This window comes from Branchiostoma belcheri, unplaced genomic scaffold (genome assembly GCF_001625305.1).
Source record: "Branchiostoma belcheri isolate BF01 breed outbred unplaced genomic scaffold, Haploidv18h27 scaffold4, whole genome shotgun sequence".
NCBI lineage: Eukaryota > Metazoa > Chordata > Leptocardii > Amphioxiformes > Branchiostomatidae > Branchiostoma > Branchiostoma belcheri.
In genome coordinates, this window is record NW_017804020.1 from 5,213,144 (window position 1) to 5,233,254 (window position 20,111).

At 42.0% G+C, this 20,111-nt stretch overlaps 2 protein-coding genes across 2 annotated transcripts; one reads left to right on the top strand and one right to left on the bottom strand.

Annotated features, from left to right (window-relative positions):
* Positions 1–225: 225 nt before the first annotated feature.
* LOC109477346 (guanine nucleotide-binding protein G(i) subunit alpha) lies at positions 226–13,262 on the bottom strand. The gene is made up of 8 exons (XM_019778548.1): positions 12,778–13,262; positions 11,808–11,850; positions 9,309–9,450; positions 8,241–8,398; positions 7,930–8,058; positions 6,167–6,296; positions 4,035–4,188; positions 226–3,728 (listed from the first exon to the last, which is right to left on the bottom strand). Exons 1-8 carry the CDS (start codon positions 12,893–12,895, stop codon positions 3,538–3,540), a joined length of 1,065 nt encoding a protein of 354 aa, XP_019634107.1. The 5' UTR covers positions 12,896–13,262; the 3' UTR covers positions 226–3,537.
* A 125-nt stretch (positions 13,263–13,387) lies between these two features.
* On the top strand, positions 13,388–19,535 carry LOC109477345 (acyl-CoA dehydrogenase family member 9, mitochondrial-like). Its single transcript, XM_019778547.1, has 16 exons — positions 13,388–13,668; positions 14,229–14,322; positions 14,560–14,661; positions 14,862–15,069; positions 15,354–15,432; positions 15,702–15,879; positions 16,112–16,261; positions 16,505–16,575; positions 16,858–16,983; positions 17,278–17,406; positions 17,588–17,667; positions 17,873–18,017; positions 18,131–18,208; positions 18,465–18,593; positions 18,709–18,781; positions 19,104–19,535. The coding sequence occupies exons 1-16, from the start codon at positions 13,489–13,491 to the stop codon at positions 19,229–19,231; spliced, it is 1,950 nt and encodes a 649-aa protein (XP_019634106.1). The 5' UTR covers positions 13,388–13,488; the 3' UTR covers positions 19,232–19,535.
* The last annotated feature ends 576 nt before the right edge of the window (positions 19,536–20,111 follow it).

Here is a 20,111-nt window from a genome sequence, read left to right on the forward strand (position 1 = left end):
TGGCTTTCATTTGTATGTCATAATTCTTCTCCCTGGTCTCATAATGCTTTTTCGTGTAGTAACTGCAATCGTTTACACATATGCCAATTTGCCAAGCAACTTCCTTTCCAGGTTTATCGATCCAACATGGTGGACATAGACTATGTCATAGTCACACGAGTGTAAACATACACATCCCCTTCCTAGAATAAAGACATGAACCATAAGATACACAACAGGCTCCACTGGTGGTTTTACAGTCTTTTATTACAATAAGTGAGGAAAACATCCAACTTTGCCAGAACCGTTCCAGTCATTGCTATAAGAGCTGCTCTAATTACAGTCAACACCAGTGCAATGATTTTTATTTTCTCTTCTAACTCAAAAAAATTGTTGAGGCCTCGGGCCACCATGAATTAACACTGATTGTAAAATGACAACTACCAGAATTTCACGGATATCTTCCACTAATATCTTACAAATTACCTTACAAAGGAGTCATTTTACACTTCATACAACATCTCGCCTCAACAGACAGGGGAAGACACAGGTTTACTCCAAACAAATCTGCACAGTTCTGCTGCTGGACAACACAAAAGTTCATACAGGGTCACAGTGTTGTACAGCCTATCAGGTCCCTTCATAGTGGGAATGTTCAGTTCATTTAAATAAATACTAACTAATAATATCAACAATCTGACCAGAATTGGCTACACACAATTTGTTACAATTGTACAGCTGATCATTCAGTAGTTATGTTTCATTCATTTTTTTATAAGGGCGCTCTGAAGTTACATGGATAATATCCTGATGGGCAGAACTCCTTGACAGACTTTTGCCGCATCATTCTTGGACATGACTTCAGATGATGCCAAGGGCCAGAGAAGTTTCTTTACTTTGCAACAAACTCAACGGCCCTGGGAAAATGTTGGCCAAGAAGTCTTATACATGAATATTGTCGACGTCTTATATTTTTCTTACTTGGAGCAAACCAGCTCTCCACCAAACTGTTGTACAAATTACACCAGCTTTAATACAGCAATAATGTCTCACAGGGACGGGTAGAAACAAGTGGTCCTTGAGCATCGCATTTCTTACAAGCAGTGCCTAAAGTTCAGTCAACGTTTGCCAGCATGTGAGAGTCTTCAGCACAAATCAGTCTAAATTACAAGCGTAAACTACGACAAATGTTCCATCATACAACTGTTTCTACTGATTGCCACTAGTCACTTTGGTTGGAAACTCTACATTTTAAATCTACCTTGTTACATTTTCACTTGTTACATGAAGTTAAGTTTCAAAATGTCATTTTAAGGAGCTGGTTTTCTACTATGTCATACCATAGATGACATTGTTCATTTCTGGTGTAACATTCAGAGTTACAAACGTCACTTTATTTCTAAATTTTTTAGAGCATTTCCAAACCAGAAGTGACCAGAGTAAATAGAAGGTATACAGTTTTGTTGGTGGTTTGGGCAAACAGACAACACCATTGGAACATCCATTCATCTCAACTATTGGAAAATACAACTATATAACCACAAGTAAAATATGGAAAATGATGACATTCTTCTCACTGAGTTCCCAACATCAAACTTGCTGGAATAGAATATGATACTGGGGTTGTTATTTGGAATAATATCATACATCTAAAACTATATTCGAGCAGTTCCAAATAAAAGAAAACCTCCCCACTCGAATGCAGCTAAAGTTTCCAAATAAACGATATTTTCATGTTAAGTAATTGATACGAGTCAATCAAAATATAGTCTTCAGTTTTAACTACACTTGCCTACCACAACATACATAATCAATTGTTTTCAAAATATATTATCAAAAATATGACAACACTACAACATATCAATACAGGACCAACAAAGTAATCCACATATATTGTACAGTGTTTTTTCAGAAATTTTCTTCGCTGTCAAATTTCATTCCGAGTAACCATTAAACAGCTCCTCACATAGTTACACAGTCACTCTTCACATTTCTAAGACTTTCACATTTTTCTTCTTCAAGGTTTAGTCTGAGCCATATCAGGTGTTAAGAATGATGTGCTACAGTAACATTTGGTCCACAAACAGGAGTAGAGGAAGGTCAGGAATGGATTATGTCAGTAAGTTCCAGAGAAAAACTGGTCACCCAAATCGTGAAGTGCCACCCAAACTGCATGGGAACCCCATTTGGAGGTTCTACATGTCGACTACAACAAAACTCTTCCATACCGGTATGTATAAATAACCTTGTTTTGTAAGTTAAGACTTCTGCAAGGTTTCCAAACTGTTGTTTCCATGGTAAAGACAAGAAGGCTGTTCCCAGGCAGGGTAAAAACAGAAAGTACATCTGATGAAGACTTCACCTGGAATGTTTTAAAGTAGGTGCTAAACTGGAATCAGTAGAGGATTTTTCCCACCTAATTGTTGTGAGAACCGGAAATGCTGTGAAGTAGTTGGTCAATGCAGGGTTTGAAATACATTCGCTCTACCTTAATTTTATTAGTTATCTGGCACATTGCAATTTTGAAACACCTTCTGCAACCATGAAAGACATTATTTTTGCCTAACAACAAGACAAGTAGACTGTTATTTAACTTAATTATGTCTCATAAGTGTGAATTCTTATTACTCCACAAATTACAAGTTGGTGATTCTTGGAATGCAACCAAGCAAACTTTTCTGCAAGTTACAGGAGTGTAATATGAGCCCTGCTGTGGCACATCATTGTTAACAGGACTGACTTCAGGCCCGATCATCCCATCTTTGCCGCTGACCTCTAAGGCAACATTGACATTGACACAAGTAAGTACGCTTTTCCCAAGGAACCACACCGAGCAGGCTCTACTATTGGTACCTTGGACAGTTTCCATCTGACCTTGGAACAGTATTTGCTGGTCACGCTTACGTCAATGAGAATCAACATAACAACATCAGAAAAATATGACCGCAATTTTCAGGACAGATGCTTACAATGAGGCACCTGGACGCCACTGTACATTAGAGACAACGCGGGTTTGGTGCTGCTAGTTCTACAAACACAGGTCCAGGTTGGATCAACTTCATAACTTGTTTGTTGGGAGGTCTCAGAAGACAATATGCTTACATATTTTTCACTGATGAGGTACCTACAAGAGTTAAGTACCGGATGGGCTTATTTACAGGAAGACTACAAAATGCATAACGTTTTGGCATCAATTCAGACAACATAAGAATTATAGAACTCAAGTAAGCCAAACATCAATTATCTATACAACATTGATATTTGATTGTTTGGATTGGAACATTGATTCCATTTAGGTTCTGAAAAAGTGAAAAATATGGACAATCGTCTTTAAATTAAAGCGGAAAATTAGAATAACAGAAAATTAATTCTATTTTGGGCTTGGAAAACAAGGATGATAATAATATGTAATATTGTCTCTATAAGAGAACATAAGTTAATATGATTGCGGTGGATGGTTGGGACCCAACAAGCCAGTTACAAATTGCCGCCCCTGGGATGGAAAGTGAAAGTACAGGAGAAGTAATACAGGAGAAGGGACTCAGGAGCAGGTAGAGTCTAGAACAGGCCACAGTCCTTCAGGTTGTTCTTGATGATGACGTCTGTGACGGCGTCGAACACAAACTGGATGTTATTGGTGTCGGTAGCACAGGTGAAGTGAGTGTAGATCTCCTTTGTCTCTTTCCTCTTGTTCAGATCCTCAAACTGCATCTGGATGTAGGCAGCTGCCTCCTCATACGTGTTAGAGCCTGGAGTACACACGTGAAAAAGCTGTTACTGGAACAATCTGCTTTCATCCCACACCAATGTAATTTGTTGGTTCTCTAATTTAGAAAAAAATAATGCTTTACTGAAAAATGAGTGGAAAGTTTGTACCTTAGTACACACAGTTTCCAGAGGGGTATATAGTCTGATTCAAGATTCTCTCATAGCCCTCTGTTTTCAATTAGACCTATTTTCACTTTAAAATATCAGAAATAACCTGGTACAGCCTTATTGTTGTAAACAGAAATGCCTCAATAATAAGCTTTAAGGTAAGTCTCCTTGAGACGTACCTGTGTACTCGGGATAGCAGATGGTGAGTGGAGACTTGGTGATCTTCTCCTCGAACAGGTCCTTCTTGTTGAGGAAGAGGATGATGGACGTCTCCGTGAACCACTTGTTGTTACAGATGGAGTCGAACAGCTTCATGCTCTCATGCATCCGGTTCTGCGGAGGGGGGCACAATAACAGCTCAATACTCACAGGTATAGTTTTAAAAATTTCTTGTACACAAACAAATGTTTATACCTTGCTGTCATTTGAGGATTTGGCGATCATCTGTCACCTTCCTCAGGGCAATACTGACTGCTTCTACTTCACATTACAGCTAGGTGGCGCTGCTGCAGTATAAAGAATGCCGTCCCAAATATGACTAAGTTTATATCCCCCCTCATCATGGAAGTAGATCCAGTCAGCATTGCCGTAAGGAGGGGGACAGAAAACATTGGCTCGGTGTAAACACTTGGTTCTGTATATATCTCAGAGCGTTATCCAGGAATGTGAAGTATTTAACTCAAAGCTGCCCTGAAAAACATCCCTTACATCATACATAACTCCTGACGTTCAACAACTGTTAGTACAAATATTGGCTTGCAAGTGAAAAGGACTTGAATTAAGGATCACAATTTCAGTTTAACAATGTGGGTAGGTGTGGGCATGTATAGATTCTGAGCAATTCTGTTTCCATCTTTTTACATATTTTCTGTTTAAAGCAATTTGAGGTTGCTTGTCAAGAAGAAAATGCAGGTTTTACTGCTGCAGCTGTATGATGAAGCACAGTAAGCAGACTTGTAGGAGGGGGCAGAAGCTAGCGCTGCTGCAGAGCTCTTCCTCAGATCTTGGGGGTTACAGACAGAAGGAAACACAGAATGGTGCCATGCCAGGCTGTCTGTCCTACAGCATGGCATACAGTTCACCAGCTGAACATGGATAATGGGATGGGTGGAAGGGCTTCAAATACTTTTTCTTTGTTACTATTATATACTTCATGTGATGCAATAATTGACTGAATTCTTTAAAACATGTGAGGTTGCAAGTAAATGTTGATTTTATGTTGGGCAGGATGGTATTTTGAGCCCTGTGAAATGTAATCACAAACAGTCAAAACAAGGCAAGAAAGCAGTGCCATTTGCAATGGACAAATATTCTTGTACTGAGGAGTTTTCACAAACTGTTGCCAGCAACACCTGAGAAGTATACAAGACTGACAATCAACAACAAGCACATCAGTAAGGAACAGACTTGCATTTCATAAATACACCAGTGACTTCCCCTGGTTAAGAGAAATTCTAACTGATGGCAAAAGGCAGCAGAAGAAGATACATTGATGAAGGTTAGACATCCAGGTAGAACATTATTGTAATAGGAAATAAATCAAGCAACTTCTCTGAAGAGTCAGAAGATTAAGACAGCATCTACTATCTTTCATCATTGACTGACTCACTCACTGGCTCAAAATGTGGTATTCATTCTCAGTCACTGATGAGAGTCTGTGGATGCTATCTGAAACGTATGACTCTTCAGGTCTCATTGCTTGATTTACCTTGTTTTACGGTACACAGCAGAAGCCGAACAAATGACAGAAAATATCTATGTTTCCTTGTTAAGCCAACAATGCATGTCGTAACAGAGATGTAAATGTGTGTAAAACAATTTCCCATCAAACTACAGATCTCTACTTACCATGAATGAGCATTTTTTAGAGTTAGAGAAAAAACACTGCTATTCAGTTTAAAAGTTGGTCCAGAACAAGAAAGTTAGTGAATGGTTTTGAAGCAATCACTGATACTGTTGAAAACAGCACCGAGACAAAATTTCAGGTTACCAACTTCTTGTGTTGAACCAACGTTTAACCCTACAATAACTACAATAACAAGATGTTAAGAGTTCACCCAAGGAAGTCTCATGCATTTATGCACAGCACACAAGCACTGGGAGAGGCAGAACAGCGCGGAGGAGTTAGTCTGGGGTGGGGTAAGGCGGCCATGCACCATGGGAGATGTGCCCCTCTGTAATTCTACCTACAGCACCTGTAGGTTAGTTCTGAAGCCTGCAGAGGCTGCTGAGAGACAGGAGACGAAAGGGAACTGCGAGGGGAGACCCCACCACAGGGAACTGTGAGGGGAGGCCCCGTCAGTCTACCCACCACTTCCTCGTCTTCTTGCAGGACAAGGTCATACGCACTCAGGGCAACACAATATATTATGGCCGTCACACCCTCAAAACAGTGGATCCATTTCTTTCGCTCTGACCTCTGACCCCCGACATCCACCATTCTGTGGGAGTAATTGATACATCACAACTTCAGCACGTCACATGACTCACATTCATTCCCATGCTTCCAAGGGCAAGCCAGTACTGACAAGGGCATGTGGACACATAACTCTGCAACTTTCACAACACTCAAGTCTTTGACCCTGTGAGTCAGGGAAATTCAGGGATTGCAGGGTTCCAATATTGATGTACTCCAGTAGGCTTGTAATTATTTTCCTCAGAAATTCACATGTCAACGCTTATTAAGGTTATTTCAATCCATTTGAAAGAAGCAAGACGGAAAAACGGTTTTATTCTTGTTTTATGCACAAAAATGATCTTTGTAAGGCACAGAAACTGATAAGAAATACAATATGTGTCTGTGTTTGTAAAAACATGTGGGTGGTGAGAACCTCTGATTGGATCTCTTGTCTGCTGATTGTCTCATTGAGTCACAGCTAGAATCAATGGGTGGCAATTTTATGTCTATTCTGGAAAACATTCTCTGTGCTGGCTTCAAGCTGAATTGTTGGTTAAGTATTAAATAATTTTGTGCCACAGGTAAATGGCATTTCTGCAATAAAGCCTTAGAGTATGCTTTTTGTGCTTCTTACTGACAATTTTATGCCTCAATTGTTTGTTTGTTACTGGTTAGATTAAAAAGTAATTTTGGAATGTGCCTTTTGTTCTGATAAACAATTACTTTCCAACGAGGTTGGTAAACAAATGCTTTACGAAGCAACCATCAGTGCATCAGTTCTTGAATGAAAGGTTTTATAGACTCATTGGACAAATAGACTATCAAGCTGTGTGAACGTTTTGTAACATTCAAATTGGAGTCACAGGCAACATGAACTACTCAGAGCATGATTTCTGTTCCTGCCCGTGTATCTGCTGGCTTGCCCTCGGAGCGTCGGCACGACTAACCACGAACATCTAGAACGTGCTTAAGAGACCCACCGTCTCCTCATCCTCCGCCAATACCAGATCATACGCGCTCAGGGCCACGCAGAAAATTATCGCTGTGACCCCTCGAAACAGTGGATCCATTTTTACGTTCTGAGCGCTGCCCGCCAACATCGAACATTCTACGGCAGGGGTGAACGAGAGCGAAAATTTAGCACAACTTCTCACAAAATACATGGTTTTTGCAGAACTTTCTACAAGAATACATCAATTTAGTACAACTTTTCACAACATGTCAAATCCTTCCAGTACACAGTATATTTTACACTGAATAACTGTGATGGTGACTTACATGTGCTGTCATATTGATTTAGTTGGTAGGTGATAAGTGCAAATTTTGTGCAACTACTAGTAGTCAACACAACTTTATGTCCATTATTATTACAACATTGAAAAATGCTGGTGGGAACTTTATTACATTTCCCACAAAATAAACTCCACTTTCCCTCCCTCTGATATAGAATTAGGCCTCACCAATTAATTTCACATGTTTGTTCTTGGATTGTAAGAAAAAATGCTTAACTGGAATATCAAAATGAAAACAAAACCATCTCTGCCTTGCTATTCAAAGTTTCATGAAGTGAATATATTGAGATCCAAATGTTTTTTCCCAGTCCTATTTTCATCTTGCTTAAACAAGCCCAAGAACCAAAGAAATAAACTGGTGTGGCTCTAAGACTGAGGACTTACTTGAAGTGCAGGTCCTTGAAGGTGAAGTGCGTCTCCACGATGCCAGTTGTCTTGACACGGGTTCTGAGCACGTCTTGCTGTGTGGGAACGTACCCGCCCGCCGCCAGTCGGTCCAAACTGTTCAAGTAACTGCAGAATCAAGGTGTGTTAGAAAGCTATCATATATGGTTCATGTATGGTACATATATGGTACATGTATGGTAGAACTTATTCTCATCCAACATGGCATGGGAATTTTGCCTGCAAATTAAACGAGGAAAAAAAGATTTCCCAGACTTTGTACAGCTTGTGAGTTGTATGTTGGTACTCACTATGAAGCTGAGTCGTTGAGCTGATATTCTCTGGAGCGGCCGAAGCAGGCCTGCACGCCTCCGTCAGCCCATAGCCTCTTCATGATCCCCGCCAGCTCCGGCGTCATCTCACCTTCCTCCGCCGTACTCGCCAACGCAAACAGCTGCCGGGCATCGTCCTGGTAACAACACAAACATGTAAACATGTAAACAAACAGCTCCTGAATGTCCACCAGTTGGGTTCTTTGGGGATCCTCCTGTCTAGTGTTATGTACTACATTTATTTATTTATCTTATCTACTTTGCCAGGGTAGACCAGCATTTCTTTCGAACATAACTGTTGCACATAGTGAATATCCACATTCCACAGTAAGCAAGGCTTTTCCTGAGCCAGCAATAAAACATGTCAAATATGACAGCCAGTGATGCAGCATTTCGTGCCACCACATGATGCACACTAAGATAGGATCATCATAGGATTTACATTAAGCTTTGTTTCATGATCACGTCACAACTCTGTGGGATTTTCATAATCATGTGATCTACCATGTTATAAAAAACCTTGGACAAATCCTTAATACTTATCAGGCAAGAATCCCCAATCACAAAGCCATATAGAAATCAGCACAAATGTCATATTACTATTAATAGGTTGTATAGAAAAACCTATCCACAACAGTTGAATTCCAGACTGTTTTTCTTCCATTTAGACCTAGGCACATTTTTGCATGCTTTGCCTCACGTTTTGCCCTGGAAATGGGCATGGTTAGTGGAACCGTAAGGTTAATGCTGTATGTATGCATAGCCTGACATTCAGAGAGTGTATGTACACGACCCAAATACATGGAATCAGTCACCTTCACACACTCCCCTCATGTGTCAACTGGCATGACCTCCTACTACTACATCCTGTAGGAATACACTTGGACTGGAAATACTCGGTACATAATGCACTCTTGTGCATCCAAAATTGGAGCTGTGCAACTAATGTTTGACAACTAGGTTTTGCTGACATTGTACATTTCATGTTGTGCACTCAAAATAGTTACGAAAAATTTAGTAACATAGCTCTATCAGATAGGTACGTACGGCTCTGTCAGTATGACCGAAGTCGATCTTCAGGGTTCCCATGGCGCGGATGATGGCAATGAGTGACTGGATTGTGTTACTGTACACCACAGCCTTGTACTGCATACACTCCTCTTCTGAGTACCCGTCTTCATGGATAATTCTGTAACACAAGGAACCATCGGTTACTACTGTACTGGTAAGGACCTGTATAGGTTGTGCTTTAACTGGAACATAGGTGAAGTCTCCCCAGTACAAGAGCCCAGCCCATGTGTAGCCCAGCTGGCTCCATGCACACAGTAAACACAACATGCAAAAAAGGCATGTCTAAACTCAACTGGGCTGATGGGGCAGAATAATACTTATAGCAATTTGCAATGACACTGGCATGAAAATTTACAAGGCGAGATTTATAACAAAAAAACATGATTTCCAGAATTATCAGTGATGTGTGCTTATACAAGCTTGGAAACCCATCATGGAAGTGTTGGGGTTGAAATACTTTAATGTTTCCTGCAATTTGTGATTCACCAATGCCTACATTTCTTAGCCTGATAAGTTGCAAGCTGGAACCATATATTACTAGTAGTCTGCCATCTCTGAGCTTTTTCAGTGCAGTTCAGGTCAGTTTACATATGCCGAGCCCTGACTAAGCATGCCATGGACACACCGGCTGTTAATTTTTTCAGACTATGGTGCAAAGAAGGGCCTCGTCATGGTAAATCTTTTCAAATGAAGTTAGCAGTATGAGTAGCAGCACTCAGGGGTCTGACTAGATGATTTTTCCCACCAAATACAGCCTAATGGGACACCTTCAGGCCTGCACACTGGCAACTGTATGAATCATGAACATTTTCTTACTCTGACCCATAGGGACAAATATCACCGGTATTTTTAGTTAAGCTGTCTGTCTATCAGCTTATTTGTCATACATAATGCAGCACTGCCATGCATCCCCAGTATTGCTATTTGGCATGTGGGACTGCAAAGCAGCATGGCTTGTATAAGGGGGTAAACTCTACCATTACTGGTTGTGGAGCTCTTGTGCTACATAAAAGAAGCCGGCATTTCCCTGCAGGTTGCATGTTCAGGTTGGTTTGTGAAGCCCTCCTGATAGAGTCTGTTGGACTGAAACCCTGCAGGTTGCAGGTGGGTTTGTGCTGCCCTGATGAGTTTCATATTAAGCACTGATTAACCTGCTGATATCCCAGATAACACATACACCATATTGTCAGCAAATCATAAAATCCTACATAAGCAAGATGCTGAGAGAAAAGCTGATAGATTAGGACATGGATTCTCCTAGTCAATCAACCTTAGCTGAGGTTAACGCATAATGCTAAGGGACAGCGCTATGCAATGTGGCTTTGCTACGGCTTGTGTTTTTAGCCAAGACTTACATTAATTTATATAGGGACATAGCATATTGGACATAAGTGGGAGTTCAGATGGATACAAAACAGCCCAGTAAACCCAGAGGCAGATGGCAGTCAGGTATTATATTCCCATGGTAAAAAAATATCTTTATTTTCCCCACAGCCCCTGAGGGTGGTTATTACTCTGTTGGCTGATAGCATATCAAGAGGTGATTCTGATGAGTTATTGTTCATGCATTAAGTACCCTGGTAGCTAAATTCTGGGGCAGCTTTGCATTCAGGGATGAATATAGGAATAACATGGAGCTTGTGGATTCTTTACTGTTGCAGAACTAATAGTAATATACTAATAAAAATGGCCAGCCCCAGGTTGTTCACCTGAAAATGCACATTTGCGTCATGAATTCACCATGGAGAGGACATACCAGAAATGAAACCACCGCAAATATTTCAAGATTTACAGCAATGCATGTTTGTCAAATTTTGCTTTTCAGGTTTTCCCAGTGTGACCATTTGGAGGCAAGCAGTACCGTCTGATTAGTTGCTGATGGGAAATCTGCTTCCAACAGGATTGTGATTTTCTAGAGCTGTTGACTCCTATGTACCTCCCTCCGGTGCAGACTGGCACAAACAAAAGCTCCACAGGACAAAGCCAGCAGTAAGACCATATTGTGTGTTCCTTCTTCAGCACAGCAGAGGTAGGGTTCAAACATGACACCCACAATAACTTCCTTACATAGAAGTTTTTAATAAGGATTCTCAAGGGGCTAAAAAAACCTGCACCTGCACAGCCAGAATCTAGACATGCTTCTGAAGCCACAGTTCCTGACTCCGTGCAGGGACAGACACGCTCACAGTCACACAACACAGGTGGTGATCAACTCATCATTGTAATGTCACTGTATTCTATAGTATTAATTTGCAAAAGGCCGGACATTGCTGGATCAACTCAATATCCTGCTTTTTTGTGGACATTCTTTTTATTTTCGATATGTCATGCAAACCGTAATATCTGTTGAACGTAAGCTGGCATAATCTAATTCTAAGGATGATCAAAAGGCAGTCAAATGAGACGTCAACCCAGAGCCACCAAGTGAAGGATCATCCAAAATGACAGCAAAAGACAACAGCTATAAATACTTACTTCATTTGTTTTACAATTGTACTCTTCCCAGATTCACCAGCACCTACAACAAACAAACAAACACATGATTACTATTATATAGATTAGAGCCCAAATAGAATCATGATGGAATGACAGGTGTAACAGGTAATGCTAGCTGTGAGTGAATGAGAGATGAGTGACAACTTGTCACAAGTGATAGCACAGACAAGAATTAAGATGACTGCCAACCCAAAAATCAGCATGTATAAATCTTCAGGTACAAGGTAATACTAGTATATATTTGTTTATTTGTATACATCTAAAATGTAAGGTGTATATTATCATATATGTTGGATCCTTTCCCTTCCCCCCTAAAAAAGTATGTCTCCCTTCCTGAAAATCAAGATGTAGCAACTGTGAAGTTATATGCACTGCTCCTACACCTCACATCAAGCGTGACGTGTGATTCTGAATAACGTATTTGCTGATTTTAACTGTAAAATGTAACAGGTAAAATTATGTCACATCACATGTGCTGTATAAGAGCAATCAAACTTGACAGCTCAGTCCCATAACACCAACAAATTACAGTTTGGTTCTTTATAGACGATGGGTTAGAGTGTTGACACCTTAAGACACCCTGAGGTGTGTTTTTCTATAACGTCTTTAGACGATTCTAACCGTAGGAGACCGTCTTGCCTCCGGGCAAACATTAAACATGGCGGCCACAATTCAAATTCAGCCTCCATATTGAGGTCCATATTAGGATGTGACGAAAGGTTTGCATCTGTAGTGTCTTATGACCTACTAAATGTAAAGGTGTGAAAGTCGAGGGACCGGGTACCTGTCCTGTCTTCCACCTAAAAACATCTCTTACCTTCAAGTTCAACGCACTGGTGAGAAAGGTTTAAATCATCACAACACATGTAGCGGTTGGTCTCAACGAATTCATTTGATTTCCGCTCAAACTTCAGAAGTCATTTTCACTTGTTAAATCACGACCACTTACCCAGCAGGAGCAGTTTGACCTCTCTGGCGGCCTTTTCCCCGTCTGCTCGGAGATTTTTGTCGATCATTTTGGACCGTTCGGCCGCAGCCTTGTCCTCGGCACTGATGGCACAACCCATCCCGACAGTCGACAACCAACGGCCTCACCAAGCGTTTTACACGGCACTAGGCCCTTCCCGAGTCCCCTAGACAACACGGCTCACGACGGAAATATGGAATGGAATCCCAGGCTGAACCCTGGCGTGTCTGTTACAGTTTTTAGGCGATTTTAGGTGATAAAATCGTTGATAATCACGATATCACCACACCCGTTTGTCCATTCTCTCCGCTAGAATTACCGCGCGGCATGACGGGAAAAGCGCACAGGACCCGGATGTACATTGGCAAAGAAGTCATTCAAGTTGTCCCAAATATTTAAACTACATAAATGATTTACTGGGAAATTAAGCCATTTTCTTACAGTACCAACACTTTTAACATTATTCAAAACTTCCCATATAACGGAATTGTAGAGATCAGTGATTTCTTTACCATTAATAAGGTGTCAACGTTAATATTCTGTTGCTTAACTAGCTAATTTCCATATTCAGGACAATTAAGAGACCACTTTGCTGTCCTGGTCGTCGAGTGTAGAGTGGGGGTGTGGGTCACAAACTAACTAACAAACAACAAACAAGCAAACAACAACAGTTCCCGGCTACTGCAGAGCGCCATGCTGAGCACGGGGAAGCTGCGGCCGACTCTGTGCCTGGTGCGGCGGCCGTGGTGTGTGTCTGCCGGCGGGTTCCACAGCTCGGGCCGCCGGCTCCACAACCCCGACGAGGTTGACCTGTTTGACTTTCGTTACACAACCCCCTTCGTGAAGAACCTCTTCGTCGGCAAGTTTATCCGGGTGAGCGCTCGAGACAAGCAGCTGGTTAGGCGTCCACACACCTGTAATATGTAATGTGATGCTATAGTATAGAAAGGTGTGGTGAGGGACTGGGGGTAGGGGGGGGGTGTCTGGGGAGAGGGGTAGCAACCTCACAAGTTTGTCATTGAGATTTAAATGAATTGATGACACACCTGTGACCCGTGCCACACCTGTGACCACATACACATGCACATACACTCATACACATACACATACAGAGTACACATACATATGTAGTACACAATTAATACACATACGCATATGAAGTACACATACATGTAATACACATATGTAGTACACATACACATACACATACTAGTATGTAACGTTAGTACACATACACACACACAGTGACACACACACACACATAATATGTAGTACACATACATACTGGTATACACATACACATACACACAAACATATGTACACACAAACACATATTCACATACACACCAGTGAGTTGACTTGTTGGTTCTAAATGTTGATTTGACTTATTTGTTATTTAGTGACAATTGTTGACTTGTTTGTTTGTTGTTTAGGAACAAGTGTTCCCATTCCCCAGACTGAACCAACAGGACTATGACCAGCTGCAGCAGATGGTCGACCCAGTGGAGCGCTACTTCAAGGATGACGGTGGGTCTGGGTTCATAGTCTAGTTACCAAACCTCTTATAGCTCCTGAGTCCTACATCCTCTCCTATTTGTGGAGAGGATGTAGGACTCGGGAGCTATAATAGATTTGGTAACCAGGCTACTGAATTCAGGCATGTCTTTACGTTTGATAACCACAATTGTATATCATTAGCACAAGATTTTTTTACAGTACATGTAGTTGGATTTTAACTGTTGCCTCCTTTGTTGCTGTCTCTAGTGGACTCCAAACAGATCGACATGGATGCCAAGATCCCCCCGGACACTCTGCAGGGTCTGAAGGACCTCGGACTGTTTGGGATGCAGGTTCCTCTGGAGTATGGTACGTTTGATTGCTTGCTCAGTTTGTTGGGTGCCTGGCAGGCTAGGGGTTGGATGGTTGGTTGGTCAGTCATTTGATCTGTCAGAAGATCTGACAAATGTAGTAAGATGCTCTTCCTTTGATGGTGACAAAAAAGTATTTGGAGTTGGGTCTGCAGGACCTTGGTGTGACAAATCATATGATTTCACTTCCCTATATAGGTGGGCTGGGCCTGTCCAACACCGAGTACGCTCGTCTGGGCGAGATCACGGCCATTGACGGAGCTATCGCCGTTACGCTGGCGGCACACCAGGCTATCGGACTGAAGGGCATCATGATCGCAGGGAACGAGGAGCAGAAGGCTAAGTACCTCCCAAAGCTGGCGACGGGAGAACACGTGGCGGCCTTTGCACTGACAGAACCCACCAGGTGGGATCAATCAACTAATCAATGAATTTGTATCTGCTATAGATAATGTGTGAATTTCAGATGTAGAGTAGACTTTCTGCTTATTTTTTCCTGCACAAAAGCACCATTCAAAACCTAACAAGTCTGTTGTTGGCAGTAATTTGCATTTTTGGTGGATTTTCACCCCAAAGGCAGGAACCTAAATTTCAACAAGGAGAGAAACCCTAAAATCATTGAGTTAGGAAGATAGTACAGCTTTGTTTCATGCTGGACATGAATGTTAAGCTGTTTTGTTCCTCCTGCAGTGGAAGTGATGCTGCTTCGATCCAGACCCGAGGTACTCTGAGCAGCGACGGGAAGCATTTCCTGCTGAATGGCGGGAAGGTTTGTTTTCTTCCGATTGTTACAGGAAAGTGGAACTCAACAGGATGTAAGATGAGGTAGTAAATCTTACTGGTGAGATTTGGAAGTGTAGTACAAACTTGATTTCATAAAAACTTCAAATATGATCCAGTGAGATTTGAGAAAATGATGTTTTCATACAGTCTGCTGATCATCAAGTACATTTACCAACAAACCTTGGCGGAGATACTGTGAGTTGTCCATTTTTGTCCCAACTTTTCCTGAACTGATTTTAATTTGTCCCCTCTTAGATCTGGATCTCAAATGGTGGCATCGCAGATGTCTTTACAGTGTTTGCCAAAACAGAGGTCGTGGACAGCAAGTCCGGTCAGGTGAAGGACAAGGTCACAGCGTTTATCGTGGAGCGTAGTTTCGGCGGGATCACCAGCGGGAAGCCTGAGGACAAGCTGGGGATTCGTGGTTCCAACAGTAGGTGGAACTACAAGTGAAACTTTACTGTACAGCCTTTCCAGCAGGATGTGCTGGCAAGAAGGAAAATAGCTTAGAAGTTTGAAAATATCCGGTGACTTGGATCAGTTTTTTCTTCTTGCTCCAGGCAGACCATGCCAGCATTGCTCTTCCAGAATAGCATTTTATATGTCTCAACTTATGTTTGTTTACTGGGTCTCCTCCATCTAACAGCACCACCTGTGTTCTGTAGCATGCACTGTGCACTTTGAAGACACTCCTGTTCCTGTGGAGAATGTCCTTGGAGAAGTTGGTGGAGGATTCAAGGTCGCGATGAACATCTTAAACGGCGGGCGGTTCAGCATGGGAAGTAGCGGAGCTGGGATTGTGAAGAAGCTGATTGGTTAGTGAAAACTGTTATGGAAATACTGAAATAATAAAGCATAAGAGATCTTTTTTTGGGGGGGGTTATTACATGCAGAGAAACACATCATCGGGCACTTGTTTTTGTTTAGCTTCAACAATTGTCAGTGTGTAGATTCAGTTTCAGTGTGTCACTGACCCTGATGTGTGGCTTACATGTTGTTGGCTGTACTACTGGTCCTGCTGTGCAGCTGACATGTTGACTGTTTCTGCCCTGTTCCAGAACAAACAGCAGAGCATGCCACAACTCGAGTGCAGTTTAACAAGAAGCTGATGGAGTTCCCACTCATTCAGGTAGGGGGTGTCACATATCCGTGTCAGTGGGAGGAAGCCCAGCAACGCTAGGTGTCCGTCACCCTTTCTCACATCATATACTTGAAACACAGGATTAGTTTTTATGTGGGATGCAAAATGCTCAAGTTTGATTGACAGGAGAAGTAAATTTGATAGACAGAAGGTGTCTGTTTCATGAAAAGAAAAAAAGATAATTTTGACAGAAGATATGTTTATTCCTGAGGTGATGTCAGTTTGATTGATAGAAGTTTGTTTGAAAGAAGATGTTTATTTGATTAATAGGAGAAGTTTGCGGACATGGCGTTACGAGCCTATGCCATGGAGAGTATGGCTTACCTGACAGCAGGCATCATGGACCGCTGGCCAGGCGGGAACCACGACTGCTCTGTGGAGGCTGCCATGGTCAAGGTCAGTCAAGTCTCAAGGGCAAATAAAACTGCTGAAATCAGATAATGGTAAATGCCAAACTGTTCAAGATCAGATAACTGTCAAGTCAAATACAAATTGTCCAAGGTCAGATTACTGACATATGGTCACATTGTAGTTCAAAGTGCATGAAGTGATGTTTTTCCACCACAGCCGCATTCCTTGTACATGTACATCCAACAGTCTTTAAGTACTGAAGATAAGATACTTGATGGTCAAACAGAGCTTACCTTGTGTGATCTCCATGGTAACTCCATGTTGTCTCCATGGTAACAGGTGTACAGTTCGGAGAGTGTGTGGAGCAGTGTGAGCGAGGCCCTGCAGGTTCTGGGTGGACTGGGCTACATGAAGGAGTACCCGTACGAGCGCTACCTGCGAGATGCACGCATCCTCATGATATTTGAGGTAAGCAGTTTGTGACAACCTGAAGTTTGAAATGGTTGTACATGGTTATGTGGCTAGCAAGTCAGGCCAAATAAGTGCATGCAGATATCATTCATAAGAAAATGGCGGCCTTCCTGAGTATTTTTTGATGATGGTGATGATGATGACAGTAGTTTTCATATTTGTTCATTTGCTTACGCAGGGGACCAATGAAATCCTTCGTCTCTACATTGCCTTGGTGGGAATGAAGTTTGCTGGGGACATACTGAAGGAGAAACTCAAGTGAGCAGTTGAAGACTCCTATACATTCTTCAAATGTTGTAGAAGTGTACGTAGAGGGCATTTTGTACAGTAGATATCGTAATTTTTACACAGCTTGAAATGATGTGCTCCCTGCAGTACTCATCCGTGCTGCTAGAGGGGACCTTACAGAACAGTATCACTTATGATGTGCCACCTGTGTTCTAATATTATACTCATATCCCAGGGAGCTGAAGCGTGGAAACTTGGGCCTGATTCTCCAGACCATGCGCCGGCGATGGGGCCCAGGGTTTGGGCTGGGACCGAGTCTGGGGTTTGTGTCAGAGGATCGCTTCATCGGGGACGGCTTCAAGGCACATCCCAGCCTCACGGTGAGCTCTGTCCTGCCGCTTGTGTTTTTCAAATTTTGAAGTTCTGTATATTGGTGTCATAGATGCCAAACATTGTATTGACAGTAACATTGATACTTTACATCTGTCCTCAGGCTGGAGCAAAGCTGCTAGAGGAGAATGTGAACACAATGGGGGCTCTGACAGAAACCCTGCTGTCCAGGCATGGCAAGGTAAGATATGCCCTGGTGGGGGGTTGAATCTGAAGAGGTTAGTGTATGTGCTTTCATAGGGGGTTAATGTATGTGCTTGTGACTCTTTTGTCCCGGCACGACAAGGTAAGACTGTGAACTGGAAAAGAAAGAAATCCGTCAGTAAAAGTAATTCTTTTACATTTTGACTGTCAGAACACAGGTGTAGATTCCAGTTATTCAAGAAGAAGTTACCACATTGTATATCCATTGACCAGCCAGTTTCAATCCCATCCAGGGCATCATGGAGGAGCAACTGGTACTGAAGCGAGTGGCGGACATCACCACTAACCTGTACGCCATGACAGCAGTCGTCTCTCGTGCCAGCAAGGCGGCCATCTCGGGACTCCCCAACTATGACCACGAGGTACTCCGCTAGCACTCATAGTGACTAGTCAGTGGTGGACAGCTGCCAAGTGTTATTGCATCTAGTGATGGGCATGAGTCTTAATGGCTTTTTATATCTTTGTGTTATTTCACAGGTCCTGATGGCCAACACCTTCTGCCAGAAAAGCTACAATGCAAACATGCAGATGTTTGACGACTTGAGCAGAGGTAAGGCATTGGTCCAAGGAAATAAAGGAAGCTGAGTTTTTGTGTGAAAATATCAATCACCATCAGCCAACATGTCACACATTTGGCACATTTGCTCCTGACCACCCCCAACCAAGGTCGCAGTTGGTTGGGAGTAGTATCCATCCTATTCTAGCTTCAATTCACTCCTTTGATTTTTCAAAATTCATTATATTTCAGTAATAATATTTGTAGCACCTTGCTGACCACCTCCTAAACACCTTCCTGACCTACATGTATCTCCCTATTGGCTATATGTAATGAGGCTCAACTAATGTTGCCATTTGGCCTTTTGTCTTACCAGAAAACACAGATGCAGCTGTGCAGAAAATTGGAAAAGACATCCTGAAGGCTGGGAGTTACATTGCTGCACACCCGCTCGACAGAACACACGACTTCGACAACATCGATGTGGTACCACCCCGGCGGTAACGGGGGCAAAATTCTTTCTGCAACAAGGCTTCCTTAGGTCTGCCATTGTCACTGGATTAGTGATTCCTTGTTTTGAATTTGGCAATGGACAAAGCATTTTAAGCATATCAACTAAGCCTAAGTTTATACATGTATATAAACAAATTCAGAACTGAAATTAGAAAACAAGGGATTCAGACCTGAGGTGAGAACAGCTTGTACACAGTATCAGTGTCCATGTATTTATTCCATGAAGTTATTAAAGAATTTACGTACAGGGGTAATGAGTGCCTTGTTGGTTTGTAGTGTTTTTGTACAAATAAACAAAACTCAATACAATACTAGTATCTGTATTCTGTCTCAGTTCAATTTTAGATATAGGAAGGCTTATAGTTGGCAAAGATGCTACACCGTAGCCCAGAATGTCTTCTTTAGCTCTTATCTCTCTATGTTCGTTTCCGCTTCTCGCAAATAGATATTAAGCAGATGTACTATGCAGCATACAGAGTGTTTTCACACGACCAACATGAGAATAGATAGAAGAATACACGAAATGCCAAAGGTTCCTAACTTGTATCTCATGATCTTTTTCTGGAGTGAAGTACAAAGTAATAGACCCATTCGACTTTCACGGATCACATAAAATGCCTACGTCACAGGGTGGACATTTCAAAAGAACGCTGTTCTAAATCACGGAAATCGAAAGCAGTTTGCACTCGCGGTGCCCCCCCTTGCAGATCTCTATTTAATACTAAAAGGTAGGTAAAAGTGTCTTTTTTCGGCAATATATGCCGAAATGACAGGAAAACAAACACCAACTTTGTATGGTGGCATTCCATGCACAATGTAAGGTTATTTTGTTCTGTGACGTATGCAGTTTATGCGATCCGTGAAAGGAACT

Bases quoted from the DNA above. Each gene is read 5' to 3' on its own strand.
- LOC109477346 (XM_019778548.1), bottom strand. From the start codon at position 12,895: ATGGGTTGTGCCATCAGTGCCGAGGACAAGGCTGCGGCCGAACGGTCC. The intron at 9,451-11,807 runs GTAAGTATTTAT...CTTGTGTTACAG, and splicing joins ACAATTGTAAAACAAATGAA to AATTATCCATGAAGACGGGT. The intron at 8,059-8,240 runs GTGAGTACCAAC...TTGATTCTGCAG, and splicing joins CTCAACGACTCAGCTTCATA to TTACTTGAACAGTTTGGACC.
- LOC109477345 (XM_019778547.1), top strand. From the start codon at position 13,489: ATGCTGAGCACGGGGAAGCTGCGGCCGACTCTGTGCCTGGTGCGGCGG. The intron at 14,323-14,559 runs GTGGGTCTGGGT...TGCTGTCTCTAG, and splicing joins GCGCTACTTCAAGGATGACG to TGGACTCCAAACAGATCGAC. The intron at 17,407-17,587 runs GTAAGCAGTTTG...TTGCTTACGCAG, and splicing joins GCATCCTCATGATATTTGAG to GGGACCAATGAAATCCTTCG.